The sequence below is a fragment of the Hyperolius riggenbachi genome, chromosome 5 (assembly GCF_040937935.1).
Source record: "Hyperolius riggenbachi isolate aHypRig1 chromosome 5, aHypRig1.pri, whole genome shotgun sequence".
In the NCBI taxonomy this organism is placed as follows: Eukaryota; Metazoa; Chordata; class Amphibia; order Anura; family Hyperoliidae; genus Hyperolius; species Hyperolius riggenbachi.
Genome location: NC_090650.1, coordinates 57178201 through 57206170, shown reverse-complemented (window position 1 = coordinate 57206170; position 27970 = coordinate 57178201). Strand labels below are relative to the sequence as shown.

General features: G+C 45.4%; 1 protein-coding gene across 1 annotated transcript; it reads left to right on the top strand.

Moving 5' to 3' along the window:
- The first annotated feature begins 66 nt into the window (after positions 1-66).
- On the top strand, positions 67-27070 carry LOC137519313 (mycolipanoate synthase-like). Its single transcript, XM_068238259.1, has 6 exons — positions 67-100; positions 3825-3978; positions 6234-6394; positions 12880-13083; positions 15773-15954; positions 21596-27070. Exons 1-6 carry the CDS (start codon positions 67-69, stop codon positions 27068-27070), a joined length of 6210 nt encoding a protein of 2069 aa, XP_068094360.1.
- Positions 27071-27970: the final 900 nt, after the last annotated feature.

Genomic DNA, 27970 nt, shown 5'->3' with positions numbered 1-27970 from the left:
CTGCTGCGCTATACTCTGCATTTACACACTAGGCTAGCGGAGCGCAGGAAGGGGGTGAGACACGAAATGCGACAGGATTGGAAAGTTGTTTGGATCTCGGGTACGTGTGTGTGTGTGTGTGTGTGTGTGGTTTTTTTTTTTGTTTTTTTTCTCTTGGGGGGGGGGGGGGGGGGTGGCGCCAGACTTTTTGACTGGGTTGACAAAATGGGCTAACAGAAATTCGAGCTTACTGCCACTTTTAGACTTTTATTTTCACAGTGTCTCCATTGCGTTCTGTTGCAACAAACATCCCATTGCGTGCGGTGTGGCAGTTTCCAACAAGATGGCGCCGTAAGAGGGTTGCCTGGCACACAGGGCTCCGGCCTTTCTACTCTTTTGTCCCCTTTCCCCCCAACAGAACCATCTCATTTTCGCGGGATGGATCCCCCCTGCCTCTGGGGATCCAGGGATGCAGTGCTGGGCTTCCTGGACATCCAGGACGCACTGTGAGTCAGCGCTGCAGGAGCTGAGTCAGCTGAACCCTGGCTACGGGATGGCCGCCCACGTGGTCTATAGTCAGCTGCAGAGCCGGATCAGCTGAGCGGGATCAACGCAGAGGGACCAGCGAAAAGCTCCCAGCGGCACCTCCTCAGCTCCAGCATCGGGGAGTGCACCCAGCGCAAGCACGAGACGCCGCTCAGTGCAACCATGCGGTCGCACCACATGCCTGCCAGGACGCGGGCTGGGGATGTCGGAGACTCGCTTGGGGAGCATCACTGGACCAGCTGAGCGGCCGCCACCCACGTGGTGGCCCAGGAGCCTCACTGCCTCAGTCTGGCTACCCACGTGCCCGGATCTCCGCATCGGAGCTCCGTTGCCACTGCTGCCGTGTAAGGGGGACTCCACCTGAGCACACGCAGGCCACCTCTCCCCCCGTCCAGGCTGCAGCCACATTGGGAGGACCTCCCTTGATGGGGCCACTACCAATAAGATCATCACCCCCACATCCAGCCCTCAAATTGCGGCCACATCTACACTCCACCAGTTCCCCTCTGCCTGCAACCATCATAAATAGGGACTCTGGACCTGACCAGCCCAGACCGGGCACCAAGCCAGAACTTTGCAGGACCTGACCTGACCAGCCCAGACCGGGCACCAAGCCAGAACCAAGCCTCAGTTCGGCTAGGAGCACTGTTCATCGGACTGTACACAATCTGCAGTCCTAAAGGGGACTCTCTGTCTCTGTCTCTCTCCTCTTTAGCTATCCATTCTCTCTCTCTCAGTTGCTTTCCCAGTTTCCTTCTCTCTACTTTCGTGGACGATCGGTGCACCTGTCTTGTTGGGAGCGTGTCGCTGTGTAGCGTCCAGTGCCGAAAATGGCAGCGCTCAGATCAGCTCTCAGGCTGCTCCTCCAGTCCCACTCTTTTCTGTTCCTGCTATCAATGTATGCTTTGCTATGTTTTTGTATTTACGTTAAATGTACGTGTATGCTGTAACGCTCTGTTTTTGCTTTTTATTTTTGCTTTTATATTTTATACGTATGACCCATGCTTGACTGCATGTGACGCTGCACTCTGCTTAATTGTACGCACAAGCTGTAATGTTGTCCTATGTATGCTTGTCTCACGTCTATGTATGTGCCATGCTTAACTGTATGCTATTTCTTGTCTCTTCACCAACGACCCTGTATGTGCCAAAACCAATTCCGGGTACAACCCACCGGTTGTACTTGGCGATAATAAATTCTGATTCTGATTCTGATTCTGATTCAGTAACACACAGCATGCTGTGCGTTTACCAGGCAACTTGCACGTTTTACAGTGGCAGCAAAGCATACTTTTATTGTACCGGATGTTTCACTGTATAGTCGCATCGCAAAAGTGCGATTTGACTTTTTCGGCACTGTTGTGATTATACTGCAACATGCACAGTGTGAAAGGACCCTGAGGGCTGGTTCACACTGTGGACGATTGCAATACACTTGTTAAGAAATTTCTTCAAACAAGTATCCAAAGAAGGTCCGCACACGACTTTAACAGGAACTTTTTATTGCTCCATCACCATATACACACAATCGATTGTGAAACAGAAAATCGTTTCGGAGTCCACACAGGGTCCCCACAGTTATGATCAAGCAGCACCCTGTGTGGCCACGTGTGTGTATATGGGTGATGGAGTCCTTCTTTGGATACTGGTTTGGACTTTGGCTACTTGGTCCTGCACCTATCACCTCTGCTGGACGCCAGTGGGAGATCTTTGTACGTACGCAATTTTTTTCAAATTCACAATCTTGCTGCATGTAGTGTTTTTCATAGTGTTTTCGTTAGCCAGAACAAGGTCCCCTAGCACCCAAGGATGAGACACCAAAGTGCGTTCCTCCATCTCTCCCACCCCAGCCATCGCACACTAATAGCTATTAGACTAAGAGCCCCAATACCCCCCCCCCCCCCCACACACACACACACACACACACACACACACCTACCTTAATCTCTAGTTATCTGTCTTGCAGTCACTGCCATGTATCCCCTTTTCTTATTTTTCTCTGCTTCAAACTTAATAGGGGAATGATAGCTGAGTGAGTTGTGCGCCCCTCCTACACTGCGCCCTGAGGCTGGAGCCTCTCTCGCCTCTGTCTCGGCCCGGCGCTGAGGCTTGTTTCCATTTAAAGTGAATCCGAGATGAACTTTTACTCATTGCATAATTGTGTTCCTTTCCTAATGTTTATAGGGCATTCCTCAAGCCAAATACTTTTTAGTTTTTTGTTTTAATACTCTAATTCCCTATAAACTAAACAAGCTTCGCCCACGGTTTTTCAGAGAGCCTTGGCAGTAGCAAGGGCTCATGGGAGCTGTCTGGGCAGGAGGAGGGGGAGGTATTACTAGCCAGAGATTTGAGAGGCAGAGGGGAGGAGGGGGGGGGGATTAGGTTTTTTTCACAGAAGATACAGATAAGCTTGCCTGTTTGTAATGTTTACAAACATGGCTACTGTCATTGTATCACAGGAAGAAATAATCATATTCTATAGAAGATGCTTGCAGCTAGATTTGCTATGTAAACTATCTAAACTTTAGATAAGATATATAGACAAGTTACTTGTTATAGTTAGTTTTTCATCTCGGATCCGCTTTAACCTCCCTGGTAGTCAATTAAAACCGCCAGGAGGCAGCGCAGCACTATTTTTTATTTTTTTAAATTTTTTTTAAATTTTTTTTAAATCCTGTAGCTAGCCTAGCCTAGCTACATGATAGCCGCTGTGCAACGGCATCCCCCCACCCCCTCCGATCGCCTCCGGTGATCAGAGCAAGCAGGAAATCCCGTTCAGAACGGGATTTCCTGCTTGGCTTCCCTCGTCGCCATGGCTGCCTGGCACTGATTGGCCAGGCTGCGTACAGGGGGGGGGGCGGTTAGCGGCAAATCTGTGCGGAGCGGTGACGATCGCAAGTGCTAGCTGCGTGTAACAAAAAAAAATTGTGCAAATCGGCCCACCAGGGCCCGAGCGGTGCCCTGCGGCGGCATAGCCCGTGCTCAACACGGGCTTACCGCCCAGGAAGTTAAGTAACGCAGAAGCTGGTGTGGAAACATGTGCTTCATCAAGTGGATAGAACATATTTCTCTCTTTCTCAGTTCAGACTGGAGTTTGACACAGACAGACACACCGGTAGGCAAGACTGTAACCTTTGCAAGACATTGTAAATACAGTACAATGATTTGTAAATCATTTTAACACTATATTTAATGAAATGAAAATGGCATGAAAACACGTCACATTTTTATGGTTTTATGAGAAAAATGAATTTATAGAAGCAATATACTTTTTTTTTTTTGTTTCATTACATGAACAGGGGAAGGAATTGACAACTTTTGGAAAGTTATTGTGGAAGGAAGAAATTGCACAGTAGAGATACCGGAAGAAAGATTCAATGCCAAACACTGGTATGATTCAGATTCTAACAAGCCGGGCAAAACCTACTCCTGCAGAGCGGCTTTTGTAGATGGGTAAGTGTATGGTATAAATATTCAATATTCAGTCAAGGGCACATGACACGAAGGGTGATCCCTCAGTGCAGGCTGTGTCACAGGAATAGCCAAAATCAACATTAACGAGGAACCTAACTGAACGATTGGGAGGACTGAGAGAGAGACCAAGACAGCACAAAGTAAGAAGACAAAAAAAAAATTAAAAAAATAGACGTTAGATAAAGAAATGATTGATACTGACCATGCACTTAGGTCATGTTTGATCCACCGTGAGCATGTAGGTCATCATCTTTACTGCTGGCAGACATTTAAAAAAAAAAAAAATGAACAGCCCCAACTACACTTATCCATAAACACACCCACTAACGTGTGTGTGTGTATATAACACACACACACACACACACACACACACACACACACACACACACACACACACACACACACACACACACACACACACACACACACACAGTTTCACCACAATATAGGCCACACGGACATCCCTGATTCCTTAGCTATTCGAGAAAAGGTAAAGTGTTCTCATGGAAGAGGTGGTATGTGCTTCTTATTGGGATGAAGTGCAATCCTGGGTTACAGTTCCTCTTTAAAGGAAAATGGCCTTTAACAACAGGATTGAAATATCTACTAGCGGTTGTGTTGCTGACCACATATCCGTCATGGAGTATCATAGCGTTCATTACTAGCAAGGCCCTGCACTTTAATGAAAATTAATTTGAGTTATTCTTTTGCAAGTAATTGGGCTCTATTGGGGATCCTTTCATGTGTCAAGTGGCGTGACCGCAGCGCCAAGTGGCGTGAACGCGGCAGCAGTTCCAGAACTGCTCAACACCAATTGGCGTGAACACAGCGGCAGCACCAGGAGCGATCAACACCAATTGGCGTGAGGTCCTGTGGCGGGGTTTTGCAGGAGATCGCGCGTGCATCTCCGCTTGAATGACGGAGCTCCACTAGGAGACTGTTAGCCTTGACACTCTGCTGTCCCCTTGGGAGGCACAGAGAGCGATCGGCTCTCATAGGCTGATGTCTATGAGAGCCGATCGCTGGGATTGGCGGGGGAGGGAGAGGGTTTTAAAAATTTTTATAAAAAAAAAAAAAGTAATATTTATTAAGAAAAAAAAGAACAAATAAACAAAAATCCCAGCAGGGATCAGAGCCCATGAACAGAAAGCTCTGTTGGTGGGCAGAAAAGGGGTGGATCACTTGTGTGCTGAGTTGTACAGCCCTGCAGTGAGCCTGGTCACTAGGGGGTGTAAGCCTATGGTCCTGAAGGGGTTAAAGGATGCATGAGGCAAATTATAAAAAATCCAATTTACTTGTGTCCCTTCCCATACCGCAGCTTTGCTCTATGCCAGTCTCCCTGGGCCCTCTCCACAGCGGCAGTCAATTTGAAGGTCTTCCTGGTAAAAAGATTGAGGACATGCTCCTCTTCAGGAATGAGTACAACCCTACTGGGCCTGTGCAAGTATGGCTGCGCCAGCACAATAGACCGGTGCCACTTGTGCTCACGCGGGGGCAGCACTGCCATGCTTATGCCTGAAGGGGAGCAAAGTCTCTATCTTCCAGAGGGTCCTGGCACGAAAAGAGGACATGAATACCCTCTACAGCATCCAGGGTCTTCCCTCTTCTCTGGTAAGTATGATTTTTTTTTTTTTTTTTTTTTACTCAAGTTCACCTCAGGTTCTTTTTAAAGGGAAGGTTCAGGGACGCTGCAAAAAAAAAATAAATAAAAATCCACATCCACTTACCTGGGGCTTCCTCCAGCCCGTGGCTGGCAGGAGGTGCCCTTGGCGCTGCTCCACAGGCTCCCGGTGGCCGACCCGACCTGGCCAGTCCGGCGGCCAGGTCGGGCCTCTTCTGCGCTCCATTGTGCGTTCCACGCTGGCGCGCTGACATCATCGGACGTCCTCCGGGCTGTACTGAGCCTGCGCAGTACAGCCCGGAGGACGTCCGATGACGTCAGCGCGCCGGCGTGGAACGCACAATGGAGTGCAGAAGTGGCTCGACCTGGCCGCCGGCCTGGCCAGGTTGGGTCGGCCACCGGAGACCACCGGGAGCCGAGGGCACCTCCTGCCTGCCACGGGCTGGAGGAAGCCATAGGGTAAGTGGATGTGGATTTTTATTTTTTTTGCAGCATCCCTGAACCTTCCCTTTTTAAATTATGTCTATTGCAAAACTGAGAGAAAATCAAGTGTAGAGCAAGAGTAAAAAGAATGTGCACTACTAATGTGGACTTTTGTTTTTCTGCACCCTAGAATTCATGTTTTTGACAACAAGCTATTTGGAATTCATAATTTAGAATCTGATCATATGGACCCTCAGCACAAATTACTGCTGGAATGTACCTACAGGGCCCTGGAGGATGCTGGGTATGCCATGGAGAGCATCAGTGGAAGTAACACAGGGGTCTTCATAGGTAAGGAAACAAAGACTTTCTCAAATGCTGCTCGCCATTTTTCAGACGGGCGGCTAAACAGATGCCAGGCAACTCTGCATCCTGCCAGCCACAAGTTCCATTCAGGTGTAACTAAAATGAAGCTCAATAGCAACATTTGGTAAAAAACTGGCATAAGGAAGGTGGCTTATCTGTGTTGGCCACGGTGGGCCACAATCCTGTCTTTCCTCCAGCACAAGCTAAATCCTGGTTTAAGAATAATAGTTTAGATACTGAACTATTACTGATACTGATGAATTAATTTTATCCATGTAGTGTTTAGTTTGTTGTATTTTCCTTGTGTCTCGTTGTTTCTCCTTTGCATAGATGGTATTGGAGTTATGAATAAAGTTAGGATATAATACTGTATGTGATTTGATAAACCAACAATGATGCAAAATGATTACCTAACCTAAGAGGGTACCTGTGAAGCTTGTATCAGATGGCTGGGTACACATTACAAGAGCGGAGTTGGAAAAATGAATAGCAACATTTGTAAGACTATGCACAGGGCAGGTTCTAGACTTTCTGCTGCCTGAAGCAGATCTTGTAAGGATGGCCCCCAGCTGACATCTGTCTATTTTCACAGCGATCTATAGCAGCACCCAAAATATCAAGTGTGCCGCCTCACATACTGCACAGAGACCTTAACCTTAACCACTTGAGGACCGTGGGCTTTTTCCATTCAGACCACTGCAGCTTTCACGGTTTATTGCTCGCTCATACAACCTACCACCTAAATGAATTTTGGCTCCTTTTCTTGTCACTAATAAAGCTTTCTTTTGGTGCTATTTGATTGCTGCTGTGATTTTTACTTTTTATTATATTCATCAAAAAAGACATGAATTTTGTCAAAAAAAATGATTTTTTTTACTTTCTGTGCTGACATGCAGCACGAAAAATGTGGACAAACATGTTTTTAATAAAAAAAAAAAAAAAAAAACCATTCAGCCTATATTGATTGGTTTGGGTAAAAGTTATAGCGTTTACAAACTATGGTGCAAAAAGTGAATTTTCCCATTTTGAAGCATCTATGACTTTTCTGACCACCTGTCATGTTTCATGAGGGGCTAGAATTCCAGGATAGTATAAATACCCCCCAAATGACCCCATTTTGGAAAGAAGACATCCCAAAGTATTCACTGAGAGGCATGGTGAGTTCATAGAAGATTTTATTTTTTGTCACAAGTTAGCGGAAAATGACACTTTGTGACAAACAAGAAAAAAAAAAAGTTTCCATTTCTGCTAACTTGCGACCAAAAAAAAATGAAATCTGCCACAGACTCACTATGCTCCTCTCTGAATACCTTGAAGTTTCTACTTTCCAAAATGGGGTAATTTGTGGGGTGTGTTTACTGTCCTGGCATTTTGGGGGGTGCTAATTTTAAGCACCCCTGTAAAGCCTAAAGGTGCTCATTGGACTTTGGGCCCCTTAGCGCAGTTAGGCTGCAAAAAAGTGCCACACGTGGTATTGCCGTACTCAGAAGTAGTATAATGTGTTTTGGGGTGTATTTTTACACATACTCATGCTGGGTGGGAGAAATATCTCCTTAAATGACAATTGTTTGATTTTTTTTTTTTTACACACAATTGTCCATTTACAGAGATATTTCTCCCACTCAGCATGGGTATGTGTAAAAATACACCCCAAAACACATTATACTACTTCTCCTGAGTATGGCGATACCACATGTGTGGCACTTTTTTGCACCCTAACTGCGCTAAGGGGCCTTAAGTCCAATTAGTACTTTTAGGATTTCACAGGTCATTTTTGTTTCAAGGCTACTCCTCACGGTTTAGGGCCCCCAAAATGCCAGGGCAGTATAGGAACCCCACTAATGACCCCATTTTAGAAAGAAGACACCCCAAGGTATTCCGTTAGGAGTATGGTGAGTTCATAGAAGATTTTATTTTTGTCACAAGTTAGCGGAAATTGATTTTAATAGTTTTTTTCCACAAAGTGTCATTTTCCGCTAACTTGTGACAAAAAATAAAATCTATGAACTCTCCATACTCCTAACGGAATACCTTTGGGTGTCTTCTTTCTAGAATGTGGTCATTTGTGGGGTTCCTATACTGCCCTGGCATTTTAGGGGCCCTAAACCATGAGGAGTAGCCTTGAAACAAAAATGACCTGTGAAATCCTAAAAGTACTAATTGGACTTTGGGCCCCTTAGCGCAGTTAGGGTGCAAAAAAGTGCCACACATGTGGTGAGGAGTAGTCTTGAAACCAAATGTCGCAAAATGACCTGTGAAATCCTAAAGGTACTCACTGGACTTTGGGCCCCTTAGCGCACTTAGGGTATAAAAAATGCCACAAATGTGGTACCGCCGTACTCAGGAGAAGTAGTATAATGTGTTTTGGGGTGTATTTTTACACATACCCATGCTGGGTGGGAGAAATATCTCTGTAAATGACAATTGTTTGATTTTTTTTTTTTTACACAAAAATGTCTATTTACAGAGAGATTTCTCCCACTAAGCATGGGTATATGTAAAAATACACCCCAAAACACATTATACTACTTCTCCTGAGTACGGCGATACCACATGTGTGACACTTTTTTGCAGCCTAGGTGTGCTAAGGGGCCCAACGTCCTATTCACAGGTCATTTTGAGGCATTTGTTTTCTAGACTACTCCTCACAGTTTAGGGCCCCTAAAGTGCCAGGGCAGTATAGGAACCCCACAAGTGACCCCATTTAGAAAGAAGACACCCCAAGGTATTCCATTAGGTGTATGGTGAGTTCATAGAAGATTTTATTTTTTTGTCACAAGTTAGTGAAAAATGACACTTTGTGCAAAAAAAACAATAAAAATCAATTTCCGCTAAATTTTGACAAAAAATAAAATCTTCTATGAACTCGTCATACACCTAACAGAATACCTTGGGGTGTCTTTTTTCTAAAATGGGGTCACTTGTGGGGTTCCTATACCGCCCTGGCATTTTACGGGCCCAAAACTGTGAGTAGTCTGGAAACCAAATGTCTCAAAATGACTGTTCAGGGGTATAAGCATCTGCAAATTTTGATGACAGGTGGTCTATGAGGGGGCGAAGTTTGTGGAACCGGTCATAAGCAGGGTGGCCTTTTAGATGACAGGTTGTATTGGGCCTGATCTGATGGATAGGAGTGCTAGGGGGTGACAGGAGGAGATTGATGGGTGTCTTAGGGGGTGGTTAGAGGGGAAAATAGATGCAATCAATGCACTGGGGAGGTGATCGGAAGGGGGTCTGAGGGGGATCTGAGGGTTTGGCCGAGTGATCAGGAGCCCACACGGGGCAAATTAGGGCCTGATCTGATGGGTAGGTGTGCTAGGGGGTGACAGGAGGTGATTGATGGGTGTCTCAAGGTGTGATTAGAGGGGGGAATATTAAGCAAAAAGAAGAAATTCCGCTGCACCAGGGCTGGGTAAAAACTGTTTCTTCAACTTTATTGATACATCAGTGAGCAGAGGGGGGGATAGATGCAAGCGATGCACTGGCGAGGTGATCAGGGCTGGGGTCTGAGGGTGTTCTGAGGGTGTGGGCGGGTGATTGAGTGCCCTAGGGGCAGATTGGGGTCTAATCTGATGGGTAGTAGTGACAGGGGGTGATTGATGGGTAATTAGTTGGTGTTTAGGGTAGAGAACAGATGTAAACAATGCACTTGGGAGGTGATCTGATGTCGGATCTGCAGACGATCTATTGGTGTGGGTGGGTGATCAGATTGCCCGCAAGGGGCAGGTTAGGGGCTGATTGATGGGTGGCAGTGACAGGGGGTGATTGATGGGTGATAGGTGATTGACAGGTGATCAGTGGGTTATTACAGGGAAGAACAGATGTAAGTAATGCACTGGCGAATTGATAAGGGGGGTCTGAGGGCAATCTGAGCGTGTAGGCGGGTGATTCGGTGCCCGCAAGGGGCAGATTAGGGTCTGATCTGATGGATAACAGTGACAGGTGGTGATAGGGGGTGATTGATGGGTGATTGATGGGTAATTAGTGGGTGTTTAGGGTAGAGAACAGATGTAAACACTGCACTTGGGAGGTGATCTGACGTCGGATCTGCGGGCGATCTATTGGTGTGGGTGGGTGAGCAGATTGCCCGCAAGGGGCAGGTTAGGGGCTGATTGATGGGTGGCAGTGACAGGGGGAGATTGATGGGTGATTGACAGGTGATCGGTGGGTTATTACAGGGGGGATAGAGGCATACAGTACACGGGGGGGGGGGGGGTCTGGGGAGAATCTGAGGGGTGGGGGGTGATCAAGAGGGAGCAGGGGGCAGTTTAGGGAATTTAAAAAAAATTAGTGTCGACATATAGTGACAGGGAGTAATTGATGGGTGATTAGGGGGGTGATTGGGTGCAAACAGGGGTCTGGGGGGTGGGCAGGGGGGGGTCTGAGGGGTGCTGTGGGCGAACTGGGGGCGGGGGGGAGAAATCAGTGTTCTTAGGTGCAGACTAGGGTGGCTGCAGCCTGCCCTGGTGGTCCCTCGGACACTGGGACCACCAGGGCAGGAGGCAGCCTGTATAATAGGCTTTGTATACATTACAAAGCCTATTATATGCAATGATCGGCGGATATGTGTATTCCTTCGCCCGCCGGCGCTGCTAAGTGGCCGGCGAGCTGGAGGCTAAATCCCCGGCCATCGATCCCCGGCGGAGGATCACGTCACGGATGACGCGATCGCTCCGCCCATGCCCGTACAAGGACCGCCGCCTCTGTGCATGCGGCGGTCCTTGCGGGATCCACTTTCCGGCCGCCCCTGTGCAGTGGGTGGTCGGGAAGTGGTTAAGTACACACGTGAGCATTGTTGCTCTCAGGCATCGGGAAACAATCACTCAGGCTACAATTTGAGGAACGATGTAGTACAGACTCATCCCTAGCCTTGAGGCTAGCAATGTGTTCTGTTGCTATAGAGTGGAGGCCAAGGGGCGACAATCGGCATACAGCGGAGCGGCTTCAATCGGTCGGTGGGGGTTGAAAATAGCATTGCGATCGGGGGTCATTAAGCATCCAACAGGATAGATCCTTAATGATGCACGAGCAATGTCGATCGGCGGCCCTTCTACACACATAACGATCATCGGCTGAAACCAGTGTGAGCTACTCTGAGGAAAGTCAGTGACGTGATTAAGTGCTGCAGAAGTGCTACATAAATACATTATAGTAATAATATGATATGACTTTAGACTATGATGAGTCATGGGCGTCAGCAGAAAATTTTCTGGGGAAGGGGAAATGGGGGTAACAGCGCAGTGCGCTTAGCACGCCACGCCAAAAGATGGGCATGGCCATGGACCAGGATGTGGGTGTGGTCATGGGTGGAGCCAAATTTACATGAACTTAGCAATGGTAGGACATTAGACTAGGACTACAGTAGGAATTAGATTTTGAGTGCCTCCGACACAGGTGCCCGCAGTTTAGGTAGTGATAGGGACCCCCATATTTAGTGACAGGGACTAGATTAGGTGATGACAGGCACCCCCAGTTTTAGGTAGTGACAAGGACCACTCATGTTAAGTGGCAGGGACCTCACCCCTAGTTTAGGTGGTGACAGGTGCCCCCCCCCCAGTTTAGGTAGTGACGTGCACCCCAATTTAGGAAGGAAGTGACAGGTGCCCCCCAGTTTAGGTAGTGACAGGTGCCCCCTAGTGTAGGTAGTGACAGGTGCCACCCATGTTTAGTGACAGGGACCCCCACTCGCTGTCATCCCAGCGTCAGACCTCAGAATCAGCCGGCGACCTGTAAGAGCGGGCGCACGGTACCCTCGTGGACACCGCGCTGCATATGCGGAACATGATGACCTCACAATACTACAATTACAATAAAGTGCCGTAGAGCATTCAACAAATAGATGAGCCTAATGAAAGGCTGTAAAGTAACAGTGGAAAGGAGGAAGTAAAATGGAGATCAGGAAACAGTTCATGTGCTTAAAATAATAAAATAATATGCTTGTCTGACCAATATTCTACTATGCGCGTAGCAATCACCCTTGCGACCACTGCCATTAAAGGGGGACCTGGAGGCTTTGGGGGCCCCTCCTCCTTCCTCTCCCCAACCGCAAGTGCAGCCAATTAGCAAAAGAAATGAAAAAACCCTTTCGCTCACAAAAACTGTCCCCGCCACCTCCTCCTGCCATGCAGAGTAGCGGGAGCATCTGTAATTTTTTTTCCTGCTTCCAGACGCTGCTTCAACACTCTCTGCTGCCATTAGCCAGCTACCAATCACATGACCCTCATAGGGTTTGTGGACCAGGGGGGCCCCATGCTACCATTTTTGCAGGGGGGCCCTATTAAGTCTAGCTGCGCCCCTGTTTACTATTGGCTTCATGCGGCACCCAAATGGGAGGAAGCCTTTTTTCATTTATAACGGATCCAATCAATATAATATTTCACTTACTGATTCAAGCTGATTAATTCACCCATAAATCATTAATCAAAACAACTGAGAAGATTTAACCTTTAGTAATGTTTTTTCTTTTATAGGTCTCATGAACAGAGACGCAGAAATTCTTTATCCTAATGATCCTGAAAACATCAATCACTTCATTGGAACAGGCACATCGATGTGCATAGCAGCCAACAGGCTATCATATTTCTTTAACCTAACTGGACCTTCCATGTCAATTGATACCGCCTGCTCCTCCTCCCTCGTGGCTTTACACTGTGCATACCAAGCCATCCGACAAGGTACTGTGCAGAGAACAGAACTAAGGCTTACTGAAATGCTTAAAGGGAACCTGAACTTAGCTAAAACTGGCCACCTTTTAATTACCTGGGGCTTTTTCGAGTGGGGTCCCTTGGCGTCCTCTGAGTCCCCTGGGTTCTCCTGCTGCCTGCCACGTTAAAACCTGCAACCCGAACGGGGAATGTAGCGAGTGTGCATACACTATGCCCTATCCACGCACCCATCTCAATCACGCTCCCGTCAATGGGAGAGTTCTGAGCATGTGCGGTTCTCAAAAGAATGAACAGTGTGTGCACAGAACTCTCCCAGCAACAGTAGCATGTTAAAGATGGGTGTGTGGACAGGGCCATGCATGTGCACTCGACACAACCCCCGTTCGGGTCGCAGGTGTAACGTGGCTGCCAGCGGGAAAACCAAGGGGCTCAGAGGATGCCAAGGGACCCCATGGACTATGGGGGACAGGAAGAAGCCCCAGGTAAGGACATTTTTTTTTTTTTAGGTATGTTCAGGTTCTCTTTAAAGAAAATGTTTTTAAAAATTAACACTGTAGTTGAATTTTGGAAACTGGTATTGTTAACTTTTGAGATGTAAAAAATCAGTTTTTTCCAAACAAATATTCCACATTTTTAAACCATGAATGTGCATACTATGAATGAGAATACCTGTCCATCCTGGGGGCCAAATGTGGCCCGTCGGGCCATTTTTGGTTGCCCCCAAAGCTCTCTACAGTTGTTAATTCCATGTGGCCCACAGGGCGTAGCTGTGGTGCCACATGCAGGGGCCAGAAGCCACTGATTAGCAGCTGCCACTGTGGCAGCAGCAACAGCCACTTATTAGCAGTTGCCACTGTGTTACACTGCACTTCGTCTATGGGTTATTCCCAGTCAAAATGTTTTATTTAACAAAATGTCACAGTAATAGTGTTCTTGACGGCAATCAGCAAAAAATTATGTTTAACTTTGCTAGTTTGGCCCCCTAGCACACTCAGGAACGACGATATGGCCCTTGGCCTAAAAAGTTTGGACACCCCTGATTTAAGTGAAACCATACTTTACAGAGTATAAATGAAAGGTGCCCATTAACAGTACAATATTTTCCTCAGGTATGATCATTCGATCAGATTTTTATGATGAAATTGTACAGAAAACCATTCCACATTTTGATAAAATTGCAGTGAAATGATTCTATGATCTGTTGGCATACAGAAATTTGTCAGTCGGAATGTTGAATTTTTTGATTGTATCTGAAGAGAGAAAGTGCCCGAATCGTCCCATTTATGGAAACAATAATTGCCTTCTGTTTACTTATAACCCCACAAATCTGATCGAATGATTGCATTTGTGAAAAATAATGTATTGCTAAAGGACACCTTTAGAAACCAATAAAAAAAAATAGAGGAAATGTGCTTTTGAAGGGCCATTATCAAGAAAAAAGGGTAACATTTGAAATAAATGTGTACACAAATGTATTATTATTATTATTATTATTATTATTATTATTATTTAGTATTATATAGTGCTGACATCTTCCAGAGAGCTTTACAGAGTACAGAGTTATGTCAGTTTACTGTGTTCTTTTCAAAAGCAGTTCCAAGAAAGGTTTACTAAGATGCCAGCAGCGACCCAGCCTGCCTAGTCGTGTATATGTTACGGCCAGAACCCGAAGTCTGGCCACTTCGGGTTCTGGCCGGTCAAAACGTGCAGTGGCCGTCTCACTGCAGACAATGTTAGAAATAAAGATTCCCATCCGCATAAATGAATTAGGTGGCCGTCTCGCCACGGGCACATGTGTTGAAATCCTGGCGGCGTAATTGAATCCATTCCCCTGGCAGCAATGTGACCAGATGAAGCCACCTCTTCGGCTCTGCCTCCTCCCCCTGCCCCTCTCCTATGCAGCTTTGGCAGCGTGTCCCCCTAGAGTAGTGTGTAGCGGCAGGGAATCCTGCTGTTCATTCCTCTGCAGCTTTGGCAGCGTGTCCCACCAGAGTCGTTTGTAGAGGCAGGGACTCCTGCTGTTTCTTTCCTCTGCAGCTTTGGCAGCGTGTCCCACCAGAGTCGTTCGTAGCGGCAGGGAATCCTGCTGTTCATTCCTCTGCAGAGCAGGTGCTGGCAGAAGCAATGTCTGCAGCCTTCCTGCTCTGCTTCCCTGCCGCTACGAATGACTCTGCGGGGGTCACGGGTGGTCCCAGGCTGCTACAGCTGCATAGGAGAGGGGCAGGGGGTGGAGAGGCGGCAGAGCCGATGAGGCTGCTTCATCTGGTCAAATTGCCGCCAGGGGAATTTAATTTACGCCGCCAGGATTTCAACACATGTGGCCGCATCGAGACTGCCACCTAATTCATTTATGCGGCCGGGAATCTTTCATTTCTAACATTGGCCGCAGGTGCACGGCCACTTCGCGCTTTGACCGGCCAGAACCCGAAGTGGCCAGACTTCGGGTTCTGGCCGTAACATATACAACATTTTTAGAATCCCCCCATAAGTAAAAGCTACATGGGGAAAAAGACATTTATAGTGCACGTTATTCTGGAACACAGGGGTAGTGCTAACTACAGTGTAGCCCCCCTTCCCGAAAGCGATATTAGGGACCCCTTTGTTGATGCCAAATGTATTTCCTTTTAAACATGCTTCCTTTTTTTTTTTTTTTTAAATATCCTGCTGATCATTATCATGAAACCTTTTCCCTGCACAGGAGATTGTGAGATGGCGATATGTGGTGGGGTCAGCTGTATCATGGAGCCTCGCATCTTTGTCTCTCTTAGTAAGGCCAAAATGATCTCCCCAGAGGGAATAAGCAAGCCTTTTTCCAAGAAGGCAGATGGTTACGGAAGAGGAGAAGGATGTGGCATTGTTGTCCTCAAACCCTTACATAAGGTAACTTATAGTCATTTTCACAGGCAGGGGCATAACTACAGGGGAGCAGCCCCTGAGACTGCAGGGAGGCCGAGAGCTTTAATGGGGCCTCAACTACTACTTCACTCCCTCGGGGTAAATTCTTCAGATCAGGTGTTTTTGTGGCTACACTTGTTATGAGTGTGAAGAGTATGATGTCTATATTTGTTTTATGACCCTTGCAAGATGGGCCTTCTGGCTGTGAAAGTCACCAGGGGGTAGGCAAGGAAAATGATGAAAACGCTGGAGGGGAGGAATCAATGTTTTGCTGGGGGTCCCAAGATTTTTAGTTATGCCCCTGTTCACAGGCCTCCTGTTACTCTTTACTTAAAGTAGAACTCTACCCAGCCATACAATGAAGTGGAAGTGAGTAGGCACATGTAACTAATTGTTTCCCGGGGGCATAATTGGAACATACTGGGCCCCCCAAGTAAAACTCTGAAGGCCAGGCTACCGCCTACCCACTTGCTGACCACCCACTACCTATGGGTGGCGGCAAAGTGGCATGCCCAGAACCACGTAACGCCGATGTGCGTCGGGTCCTGGGACTCTTCTGTGCCGGGGCGCGCGCATCCGCTGGCAATAGGCTCCGCCCACCCGCGACGTCAACCATGGGCCGTTCGGAAGCGCCGGCGGGTTGTTAACCCCTGGATCGCCGCATCTAAAGCATATAATACGCTTTGTAATGTATACAAAGCGTATTATACAGGCTGCCTCCTGCCCTGGTGGTCCCAGTGATCGAGGGACCACCAGGGCAGGCTGCAGCCACCCTAGTCTGCACCCAAACACACTGATCTGCCCTCTGATTGCCCAGAGCACCCCTCAGACCCCCCCTGCCCACCCCCTCAGACCCCTGTTTGCACCCAAACACCCCCCTAATCACCCATCAATCACTCCGTCACTATCTGTCAACTCTATTTTTTAGATTAACCCCTTAACTGCCCGCTGGGGGCTCCTGATCACCCCCCCACACCTTCAGATCCTCCCCAGACCCCCCCCCCCCCCCTCCTGTGTACTGTATTCATCTTTCCTCCCCTATAATCACCTGTCAATCACCAATCAATCACCCCCTGTCACTGCTACCCATTAGAACAGACCCTAACCTGCCCCTTGCGGGCGTCTGATCACCCACCCACACCCTCAGATCGCCCCCAGACCCGCCGTCAGATCACCTCCCAAGTGCATTGTTTACATCTGTTCTCTCCTCTAAACACCCACTAATCACCCATCAATCACCCCCTGTCACCACCTGTCAATGCTACCAATCAGATTAGACCCTAATCTGCCCCTTGCGGGCACCAAATCACCTGCCCACACCCTGAGATTGCCCCCCAGACCCCTCTGATCAACTCGCCAGTGCATTGCTTGCATATATTCTCCCCTCTAATCACCCATCAATCACCCCCTGTCACTGCTACCCCTCATACCCATCAGATCAGACCCTCATCTGCCCCTTGCGGGCACCCAGTGACCGGCCCACACCCTCAGATCGCCCTCAGATACCCCCGATCACCTCTTCAGTGCATTGCTTGCATCTATTCCCCCCTCTAATCACACCCTGAGACACCCATCAATCACCTTCTGTCACCCCCTAGCACACCTACCCATCAAATCAGGCCCTAATTTGCCCCGTGTAGGCTCCTGATCACACAGCCGAACCCTCAGATCCCCCTTCCGATCACCTCCCCAGTGCATTGATTGCATTTATTCTCCCCTCTAATCACCCACTGAGACACCCATCAATCACCTCCTGTCACCCCCTAGCACACCTATCCATTAGATCAGGCCCTAATCTGCCCCCCCCTGCGGGCTTCTGATCACCCGGCCAAACCCTCACCTGCCCCACCGCAGTGACAGAATTTTTTTTTTCTGATCACTGCTGGTACGACTTAATTGTGGCGAGACCAACCGTTATGCCACACAATACACAATCGCCAATCCAAGAAGCTACTATGCCCAGCCTTTACGGTGGAAGCCACTCCCAAGATTCCGAATGTAACATTTTTTTGGGGCCTTCTCCTTAATATGAGTCTAGTCAAAAAGAATGTATTGCGGTCTGATTGGTCTACGCACCCAATACATCACATGCCCATGTTCTCTGCTGCCATGTCCAGGTCACTCACGATTTGACAACATCCTGCGCTTCCTGCACTTCAGTTCCAATACAACCTGCCCTCTAAGAGGCCACCCTGCTTATGACTGGTTCCACAAAATTCGGCCCCTCATAGACCACCTGTCATCAAAATTTGCAGATGCTTATACCCCTGAACAGTCATTTTGAGGCATTTGGTTTCTAGACTACTCCTCACGGTTTTGGGCCCCTAAAATGCCAGGGCCGTATAGGACCCCACAAGTGACCCCATTTTAGAAAGAAGACTCCCCAAGGTATTCCGTTAGGTGTATGATGAGTTCAAAGAAGATTTTATTTTTTGTCAAAAGTTTGCAGAAATTGATTTTTATAGGTTTTTTTTTTTTCACAAAGTGTCATTTTCCACTAACTTGTGAAAAAAAATAAAATCTTCTATGAACTCACCATACTCCTAACGGAACACCTTGGGGTGTCTTCTTTCTAAAATGGGGTCACTTGTGGGGTTTCTATACTGCCCTGGCCTTTTAGGGGCCCTAAACCGTGAGGAGTAGTCTAGAAACCAAATGCCTGAAAATGACCTGTGAATAGGACGTTGGGCCCCTTAGCACACCTAGGCTGGAAAAAAAAGTGTTACACGTGGTATTGCCGTACTCAGGAGACGTGGTATAATGTGTTTTGGGGTGTATTTTTACACATACCCTTGTTGGGTGGGAGAAATATCTCTGTAAATGACTTTTTATTTTTTTTACACACAATTGTCCATTTAGAGAGATATTTCTCCCACCCAGCATAGGTATATGTAAAAATACACCCCAAAACACATTATACTACTTCTCCTGAGTACGGCGATACCACGTGTGGCACTTTTTTGCACCCTAACTGCGCTAAGGGGCCCAAAGTCCAATGAGTACCTTTAGGATTTCACAGTTCATTTTGAGACATTTGGTTTCAAGAGTACTCCTCACGGTTGAGGGCCCCTAAAATGCCAGGGCAGTATAGGAACACCACAAATGACCCCATTATAGAAATAAGACACCCCAAGGTATTCCGTTAGGAGTATGGTGAGTTCATAGAAGATTTTATTTTTTGTCACAAGTTAGCGGAAATTGATTTTTATTGGGTTTTTTTTTTCACAAAGTGTCATTTAACTTGTGACAAAAAATAAAATCTTCTATAAACTCACCATACTCCTAACGGAATACCTTGGGGTGTCTTCTTTCTAAAATGGGGTCATTAGTGGGGTTCCTATACTGTCCTGGCATTTTAAGGGCCCTAAACCATGAGGAGTAGTCTTGAAACCAAATGTCTCAATGACCTGTGAAATCCTAAAGGTACTCATTGGACTTTGGGCCCCTTAGCGCAGTTAGGGTGCAAAAAAGTGCCACATATGTGGTATCGCTGTACTCGGGAGAAGTAGTATAATGTGTTTTGGGATGTATTTTTACACATACCTATGCTGGGTGGGAGAAATATCTCTGTAAATGAACAATTGTGTGTAAAAAAAAAAAAAAAAATATCAAAATCTCATTTGCAGAGATATTTCTCCCACCCAGCATGGGTATGTGTAAAAATACACCCCAAAACACATTATACTTTTTCTCCTGAGTACGGCGATACCACGTGTGACACTTTTTTGCAGCCTAGGTGCGCTAAGGGGCCCAAAGTCCTATGAGCACCTTTAGGCTTTACAGGGGTGCTTACAATTTAGCACCCCCAAAATGCCAGGACAGTAAACACACCCCACAAATGACCCCATTTTGGAAAGTAGACATCCCAAAGTATTCAGAGAGGGGCACGGTGCGTCCGTGGCAGATTTCTTTTCTTTTTTTTTTTGTCACAAGTTAGCAGAAATGGAAACTTTTTTTTTTTTATTTATTTTTTTTGTCACAAAGTGTCATTTTCCGCTAACTTGTGACAAAAATAAAATCTTCTATGAACTCACCATGCCTCTCAGTGAATACTTTGGGATGTCTTCTTTCCAAAATGGGGTCATTTGGGGGGTATTTATACTATCCTGGAATTCTAGCACCTCATGAAACCTGACAGGTGCTCAGAAAAGTCAGATGCTTCAAAACGGGAAAATTCACTTTTGGCACCATAGTTTGTAAACGCTATAACTTTTTCCCAAACCAAAAAATATACACTTATTGGATTTTTTTAAAATCAAAGACATGTAGCACAATAAATTTGGACAAAAATGTATATAGAAATTTTAATTTATTTGAAAAATGTCAGCACAGAAAGTTAAAAAAATCATATATTTAAAAAAATTCATGTCTTTTTTGATGAATATAATAAAAACTAAAAATCACAGCAGCAATCAAATAGCACCAAAAACAAGCTGTATTAGTGACAAGAAAAGGAGGTAAAATTCATTTAGATAGTAGGTTGTATGACCGAGCAATAAACTGTTAAAGCTGCAGTGGTCTGAATGGAAAAAGTGTCTGGTCCTTAAAGGGATACTTAAGTCAAATAAAAAAAATAGTTTTACTCACCTGGGGCTTCCCTCAGCCCCCTGCAGCTTTCCAGTGCCCTCGCAGCATCGCTCCAATCCTCCTGTCCCCGCTAGCGGCTCCTTCCGGTTTCGGCGACAGCCGCCGGCAGGCTGGGAACGCGAGTGATTCTTCGCGTTCCCAGCCACAATAGCGCCCTCTATGCTGTTATTGCGGCAAGAAGGCCGCAATAACAGCATAGAGGGTGCTATTGTGGCTGGGAACGCGAAGAATCACTCGCAGTCCCAGCCTGTCGGCAGCTGTCGCCGAAACCAGAAGCAGCCGCTGGTGGGGACAGGAGGATCGGAGCGGTGCTGCGAGGGCACCAGACAGCTGCAGGGGGCTGAGGGAGCCCCAGGTGAGTAAAACAAATTTTTTTTGTTTGACATAAGTATCCCTTTAAGGGGTTTTATGACTGCAGTCCTTAAGTAGTTAATAGTGCACCCGATTTGTCTCTTCAGTGCAGCCCCACGGTGTATAGCTCATCTCCATGTGGCTTCCATCTCCGTATCGTAAGCCACAAGGTATTAGGCAGAGTATGACTGCACATAAGAGAAGAGTGAGGACCTGTCCTACCGCTGGAAGCAGGTAAAGTATGCCACAATGGCAAGGATCGTGGGGACTATAGCTACGCTCCCAATGCCACGACTAGGAACATCCAGGATAAAACACTTTAATGAATCACTTTAAAATCCAAATCCACAGGTACATAGGTAACAATGGAGAGGTAGGGAGGTATAAGCAAGGTACAGTGGACAGCTGTTTCGCACCCTCAAGAGGGGCGCTTCATCAGGACGCCCAAGCTCCCCAAAGAACCCCACCAAACGCCGTCAATCCACACTAGCAGTAGCCGCCATGCCACTTCCTCATAATTTTTTTTAAATTTTTTTTTTAAGTTCCCATTAGCATTAACTTCTGAAATAGATTAGGACCACATTTGATGTAAAATGCTGCAGGCCACAAGATCTTTAGTAAAATATTTTGCCTTCAGTGTTTATTTTTCATGTTCTCTTCTTCTCAAGTTATATTTTCTTCTTTGCAGGCTAAAGAGGATTGCAGCAAAGTATGGGGAGTGATATGTGCATCTTCACTTAATCAAGATGGTCGGTCAGTAACGCCAATCACGAAACCATCTCTGCACCAGCAGGAGAAGCTGTTACAACGGATCTATACAACAATTGACCCAAGCTCTATACAGTATGTTGAAGCTCATGGCACTGGTACACCTGTTGGGGACCCAATAGAAGTCACCAGCATAGGCAACATCATTGGGAAAAGGCGTAACAGTGGAGTGAAACCCCTGAAGATTGGCTCAGTTAAAGGAAATATTGGCCATACGGAATCAGCTGCTGGGATGGCTGGACTGATAAAAGTTCTGCTCATGATGCACCATGAGGTCATTCCACCCTCTTTACATTATTCCAAAGAAAATGGCATCAAACAGATTGAAGACTCTAAACTAATTGTTCCAACAGCTCCTGAAAAATGGCACGAAGACAACAAATTTGGAAGAATGGCTGGTATTAATTGCTTTGGCTTTGGAGGAACCAATTCTCATATCGTCATCAAGCAGCATAAAGTGAAATACCGTGAACATGACTCCAGCAGACCTGTTGAACTCTTCATATTATCAGCAGCTTCCAGACAATCTCTTCAGCTCAGTATTGAAGACACAAAACAAGCAATAAACAAGACTCCGTCATCATTGTCTCTGGAGAACCTTGTGTACACAGCAGCTTGCAGGAGAAGTCATCTTAACTATAAATACAGAGCAGCATTTCTGGCTTCTTCCTTATCCCATTTGCAGCAGCAACTTCAGTCTATAAATACAGAGACCATTGCCACCAAAGGAAGTCCTCCTCAAATCGTGTTTGTGTTCTGTGGGAATGGGGTTCTTTCCAAGGGGATGTGCAAGGTGTTGCTAGAACGTGAGCCAGTATTCCGAGAAAAATGTTTAGAAATAGACAAGATGTTTCAAGTTTACACATCACTTTCTGTGGTGCAATTGCTGGAGAATGAGTTTGATGACTTCTCTAGTGCTGATGTTGCCCAGTTGTTGCTCTTTGCAATCCAGGTGTCACTAGTGGGTCTTCTAAGACATTGGGGGGTAAACCCAGACTGCATTGTAGGACATTCGGTAGGAGAAGTTGCTGCAGCACATTGCTCAGGTATACTTTCACTTGAGGATGCTGTTAGAGTGATCTATCATCGGAGCACACTACAGTGTAAGGTCACTGAGGGAAAAATGTTAGTTGTTGGCAATGTACCTGTAACTGAAATATCAAATGTGATTTTGCCCTTCAATGGAAAGCTATCCATTGCTGCTTATAACAGCCCTACCTCGTGTACAGTATCTGGAGATGGAGAAGCCATTCAGAATTTAAATGCTCAATTACTCAAAAATTACAGCAGCAAGAATATATTTCTTCATGCTTTAGCTGTTCCTACTGCATACCACAGCCACTTAATGGATCCAATATTGGATGAGATAAAGAACAAATTGCATAACTTACATGAACAAAAATTACAAACTGCGCTTGTTTCCACAGTGTCTGGCAAACCAGTTACAAAAGGAGATTTTACCACAGGAGAATACTGGGCTAAAAATATTCGTGAGCCAGTTGCGTTTCAAGATGCCATAAAGGCCTCTGCAAATGAGAGAGAACACATAATATTTATTGAAATTGGGCCCCGAAGAGCACTTCAACGAAACATTACCGAAATTCTTGGACCAGGTACAACCATTTTGCCAGCTCTGCAACCTAAATATGAATATGAATCTCTGTTTGCTATGATGATGGCACTTTTTAAAAAGGGATACAATCCCAACTGGAACAATCTTTTTTCAGCCTATAAATCTTCTCCATCACCAATACCAAGATATCAGTTCGAGCATAACAAGCAAGACATCAATTTTGAAAAAATCAGGCAGGGAAAGCAATCATTAACCTCTGCCAGTCATCCACTGCTGCAAAGTGTTAGTGGAGATTACAGTGAGTTCAAATGTACTATTTCAAAGTCAGTAACCCCGTATGTCTATGAACACAAGAATTTGGGGTCTGCCCTTGTACCTGGCGCCTTCTATGTTGAACTTGGATTGGCAGCTGCAGTTACAAGCTCAAAGCCTAGAGTGCCTTTACGGTCCTTGAACATTAGTGCGACTTTTTTGAACCCCTGTATTCTTCAAAAGGAATCTCAAGAGCTTAGTGTGAAATTACGCCAACAAGGCCAAGTCACTCACTTTGATATCCTGACACAACACGTTTATGCAAGTGGAACAATTGAAACAAATAACATTATAACCGACAGTGACAAAAGAATTTACATTCAACACATTGTTAAGAGGTGTCAAACAGTTTTCAAAAAGGAAGACGTTTATGAATTACTTAGTAAGTATGGATTTGAGTATGGGAATTCCTACCAGCAGCTGTGTGATGTCCTCTATGGGGATGAACTAAAAGAAGGAATTGGCAAAATCAAAGTGAGTGAAGAGGTTAAAGAAACCATGTATGAACATCACATTCACCCAGTGATTTTGGACTGTTTCCTTCAAATGGTTGTTTGTGTGGTGGGCTCTGGAACCAAAGTGTCAGCAGCAATCTTTCCTTCTTCTATAGAAGGCTTGACAATATTTCAGCCTCTCCAGGAAGAAATGATTATCTACATGAAAATCATAAACACAACTGAAAGCTCCTTTGAACTTTGTGGGTGCTTTGCAGATATGAAGGGTCTAGTTTTAGCAGAGATCAAAAGTGCTAAGATGAAATCCATGAGGCAAGCAGTGGATGCACAAGTTAATGTATTTTTCCAAATGAGCTGGACACAAATCCCACCAATAGCAAGTGAACCAGATGATCATCCAAGTATGCTAATTTATGCCGATAATTGTGGAATTGGCCAACAGCTATCAAAGTATATTAATAAGGGTCTAAGCTTCATTCACTTTAACAGTTGGGATTCAGAGAGCCAGATCCAGAAACTACACAGCAGTGAGTATAACGACGTTGTGTTCATGTGGGGGATACAAGGAGTCAATGATGTAGTTCCAAACAATCTCTCACAACATTTAGCAAAGTGCTGTGAGGTCTACCGTCAGCTCATTTTAGCAGTTAGACAGAAGGAATCTAGAGCATCTATTAGGACTGTAACATACAGAACACACGAAAGCACAGTAGATCACATTAACCCTGGTTTTGCTTTGGTTGGGATGACTCGAGCCTGTACAACTGAGCTGCCTGACATTCTCTTTCAGCTTATTGACATTAGCTCCTCCAGTCCCCAAGATGAAGAAGCCCTTGTTCAAGTCCTCCTTCATTACAAGCCAAGTGATTATCCAGAAATATGGATCAATGAAGGCCGTATATATGCAGGAGAAATAATGCCCACTGACATTGAAAACCATAGACCGCATACAACACCGATAGAAAATTCAGATATTTTTACCTTGTGCACTTCAGATATTAATACCATGTCTGGACTTTCTGCTGAGCCAGCTAATTCTGGTACTGTTGAACTCTCAAGCAAAGACCTACTGATTAAAATTAAAAAAATATGTGCCCACACTGAGGACTATTTCCCAGTAAGTCTTTCAAGCTGGAGATATGGCAATACTCTGTACTGGAATGGTATGTCTCCTGACAAACATAAACTCGTTGTTCTGGATTTTGCAGGTACCGTAATGGCTGTTGGAAGAGATGTCAAGAAAATAAAAGTTGGCAACACAGTTGCTGCGTGTTATCCAGTGGTTGCAAACTCCAGAATAAGGATTCCAGAAACTGTATGCTATCAAACTAAAAAGTTTCCCATTTTAAGAGAGACGCCCTGCATTTCACTGTTTGTTCTAGCCTGGGAAATTTTACATAAACGGTTACCACGTGCAAAGAATAAACCTAAACTGACTATTGTAACACCGGAATCAAAATCAATCCTATGTACACTTTTAGTGAAAGCAGCAAAACACAGAGGCTGGGAGACGGTAGTATCTCTGGGAAGTAAAATCAAAGGCCACCACTGCAGTGCCATCATCATTCTTCCTTCAACAGACTTAATCTCAAGAAAAGACCTTTCCCAGTTACCCCATCTCAAAGATGTAGTTGTCATATATGACCAGAAAAATGTTAAAACATTTCAGAATCTTACACTGAATCGCAAAACAGACACACACATGCACCTGTTAGACCTCAGTGTCATCTTTCAAAGGACATACTTACAAGAAACCTCAAAAGACCTTCACAAATGGTTGAAGTCACTTACTTCAGAAAGCCCCAACATACTAACAAAAGAATTAATTGAACCATTTCAACAAAGCTCTGGCATGGACAATATAGTCTCCAGCTATTTTAATGCCCAGTCCTTACCACTCATTGAGCTAGACATTAACACCATGAAAAAGATTCCAATGTCCAACCATAGTTCAGTACTTTTCAGACCCCATGCAGTCTACATAGTTGCCGGTGGTTTGACTGGTTTAGGGTTTGAAACTGTCAAATTTATTCTTCGGAATGGGGGAAGCCATGTTGTGATTCTATCAAGAAGAAGCCCCACAACAGAAATGAATCAAGAAATAGCTACAGCCCAGAGCGAAAAGGAAAACTGTAAGGTTATCACATTGCAATGCAACCTAATCCATTATACTGACGTAAAAAAAGCAATTGAATCCATTCAAAAACATTTTCCTAATCTTCCAATCAAGGGTGTCTTTCACAGTGCTGTTGTTTTACATGATGGCATCCTGCAGAATTTAAATTTGTCACTTTTTGAGAAAGTCTTAAGCCCAAAAGTGGAAGGCGCTCTCAACCTTCACAATGCTACGCTAAACCAAAAACTGGATTACTTTGTATGCTATTCATCTGTGGCTTCGTTTATTGGGAACCCAGGACAAGCCAATTACGCTGCTGCCAACTCCTTCCTGGATATTTTCTGCCATTACAGAAGAAATATTGGCCTTCCTGCCCAATCAATTAATTGGGGAGGTCTCAATATTGGAGTATTACTTAACCAACACCAAATTCATGAACTTTTACAAGCAAGAGGGATACTTCTTATAAATGAAGATGAAATTCATACCTATCTGAAGAAAAACCTCTTGCTCAACAACAGTCAACAAGCAATAGTCAAATTTGATTTTAAGATGATGCATCACAAACGCATTTCTTTCAACCCCATTTTAAGGCAGCGACTCAACAAACTGATAATGGAATATGTGAACCCTGGAGAGGATAAAAGCCAAATCAACCAATCCATAGGTAATGCACAAAAACCAGAGGATTACACTTTGTCATTATTAAGTGAACTTACAAATGTCACTCCAAGTGACCTCAAAATGAGTAGTCTTCTAACTTCTCTGGGAATTGACTCCATGCTGGCAATGACGTTACAATATCGCCTCTTGGATGAGAAAGGTGTAAATATCCCTCTCGTCAGACTTCTGGACCCAAACACCAGTATTTCAGATGTAGTGTCATGGGTTAGAGAAAGTTCACCAGATAAGGACGAAATTCAACAAACTGTGTTATAATTGAACGCTAAAAAATAAACTTACCTGCGAGAATAACAGAGATTTGGCTTGACTGGAAGAAGCTTTAAATAGAAATTTCAAAAATGTGCATAAGAGTTGCCCCGAACAAATCAAAACCTTCAAAACTATTTAAATGAAAGCTGTAATGAAAAAAGTGCTCTAAATGGGTACTTACCTAGGGTAGAGGGAAGCCTCTGCATAATCCATAGGCTTCCCTGCCTTCTTCCTCCTCATTATTTCAGTGCTGAGACCCCCGCAAGCCCATTGACAAGCCTTACCCTGTGCAGGTTCAGACAGCCCACGCATGCGCACCAGCACAGAGCCGAATGGATTAGATTTTTTTTCTGCCAAACCCAAGCTGCAGCTTTGTGCTTCTGCACAGATGTGAGCCGACCTGCTCCTGTGCAGTGGGGTGGGGTCATGCTAGTTCTTGTACGGGAGCTCAGCCGCAAGCTTCGCCAGCACTAGAAGCGGGAGGGGGGAAGCCTCTGGATCCAGGAGGAGGCCATCACAAAGGTAACACTTCAGGCATTAAATAACCTTTTTTTTTTTTCAAGACAAAATAACGGCCAGTCATTTCAGATATGAAACATCCCCAAAATGCATCCTACTGTTTGCAATCTGTTTGACTTTTGTTCTAATATTCTTTGCTGTTTTTATCTATTTTTAAGTCCTTGATTTTAACAGTAGGTTCCTGCATATTCTATTTCTATTACTTTCTGACTTTGATGGACATTGTGAGACTTAAATCTCCACCCCTGCCCCTATGTGTCCATTTTGGATCATCCCACCCCTTTCTTTAGGCTAGATCCAAAAATGAATCAGGATGGATGGGGATTGTGGAGACCCTGCCTCATGCGCACAACTCTTATTTTACAGATTTTAGATTTCAGGATTCTG

Excerpts from the sequence above, each read along its gene's own strand:
- LOC137519313 (XM_068238259.1), top strand. The coding sequence starts at position 67 with ATGCGACAGGATTGGAAAGTTGTTTGGATCTCGG. Across the intron at positions 101-3,824 it reads GAAAGTTGTTTGGATCTCGG|GGGAAGGAATTGACAACTTT; the intron begins GTACGTGTGTGT and ends TTACATGAACAG. Across the intron at positions 6,395-12,879 it reads TAACACAGGGGTCTTCATAG|GTCTCATGAACAGAGACGCA; the intron begins GTAAGGAAACAA and ends TTTCTTTTATAG.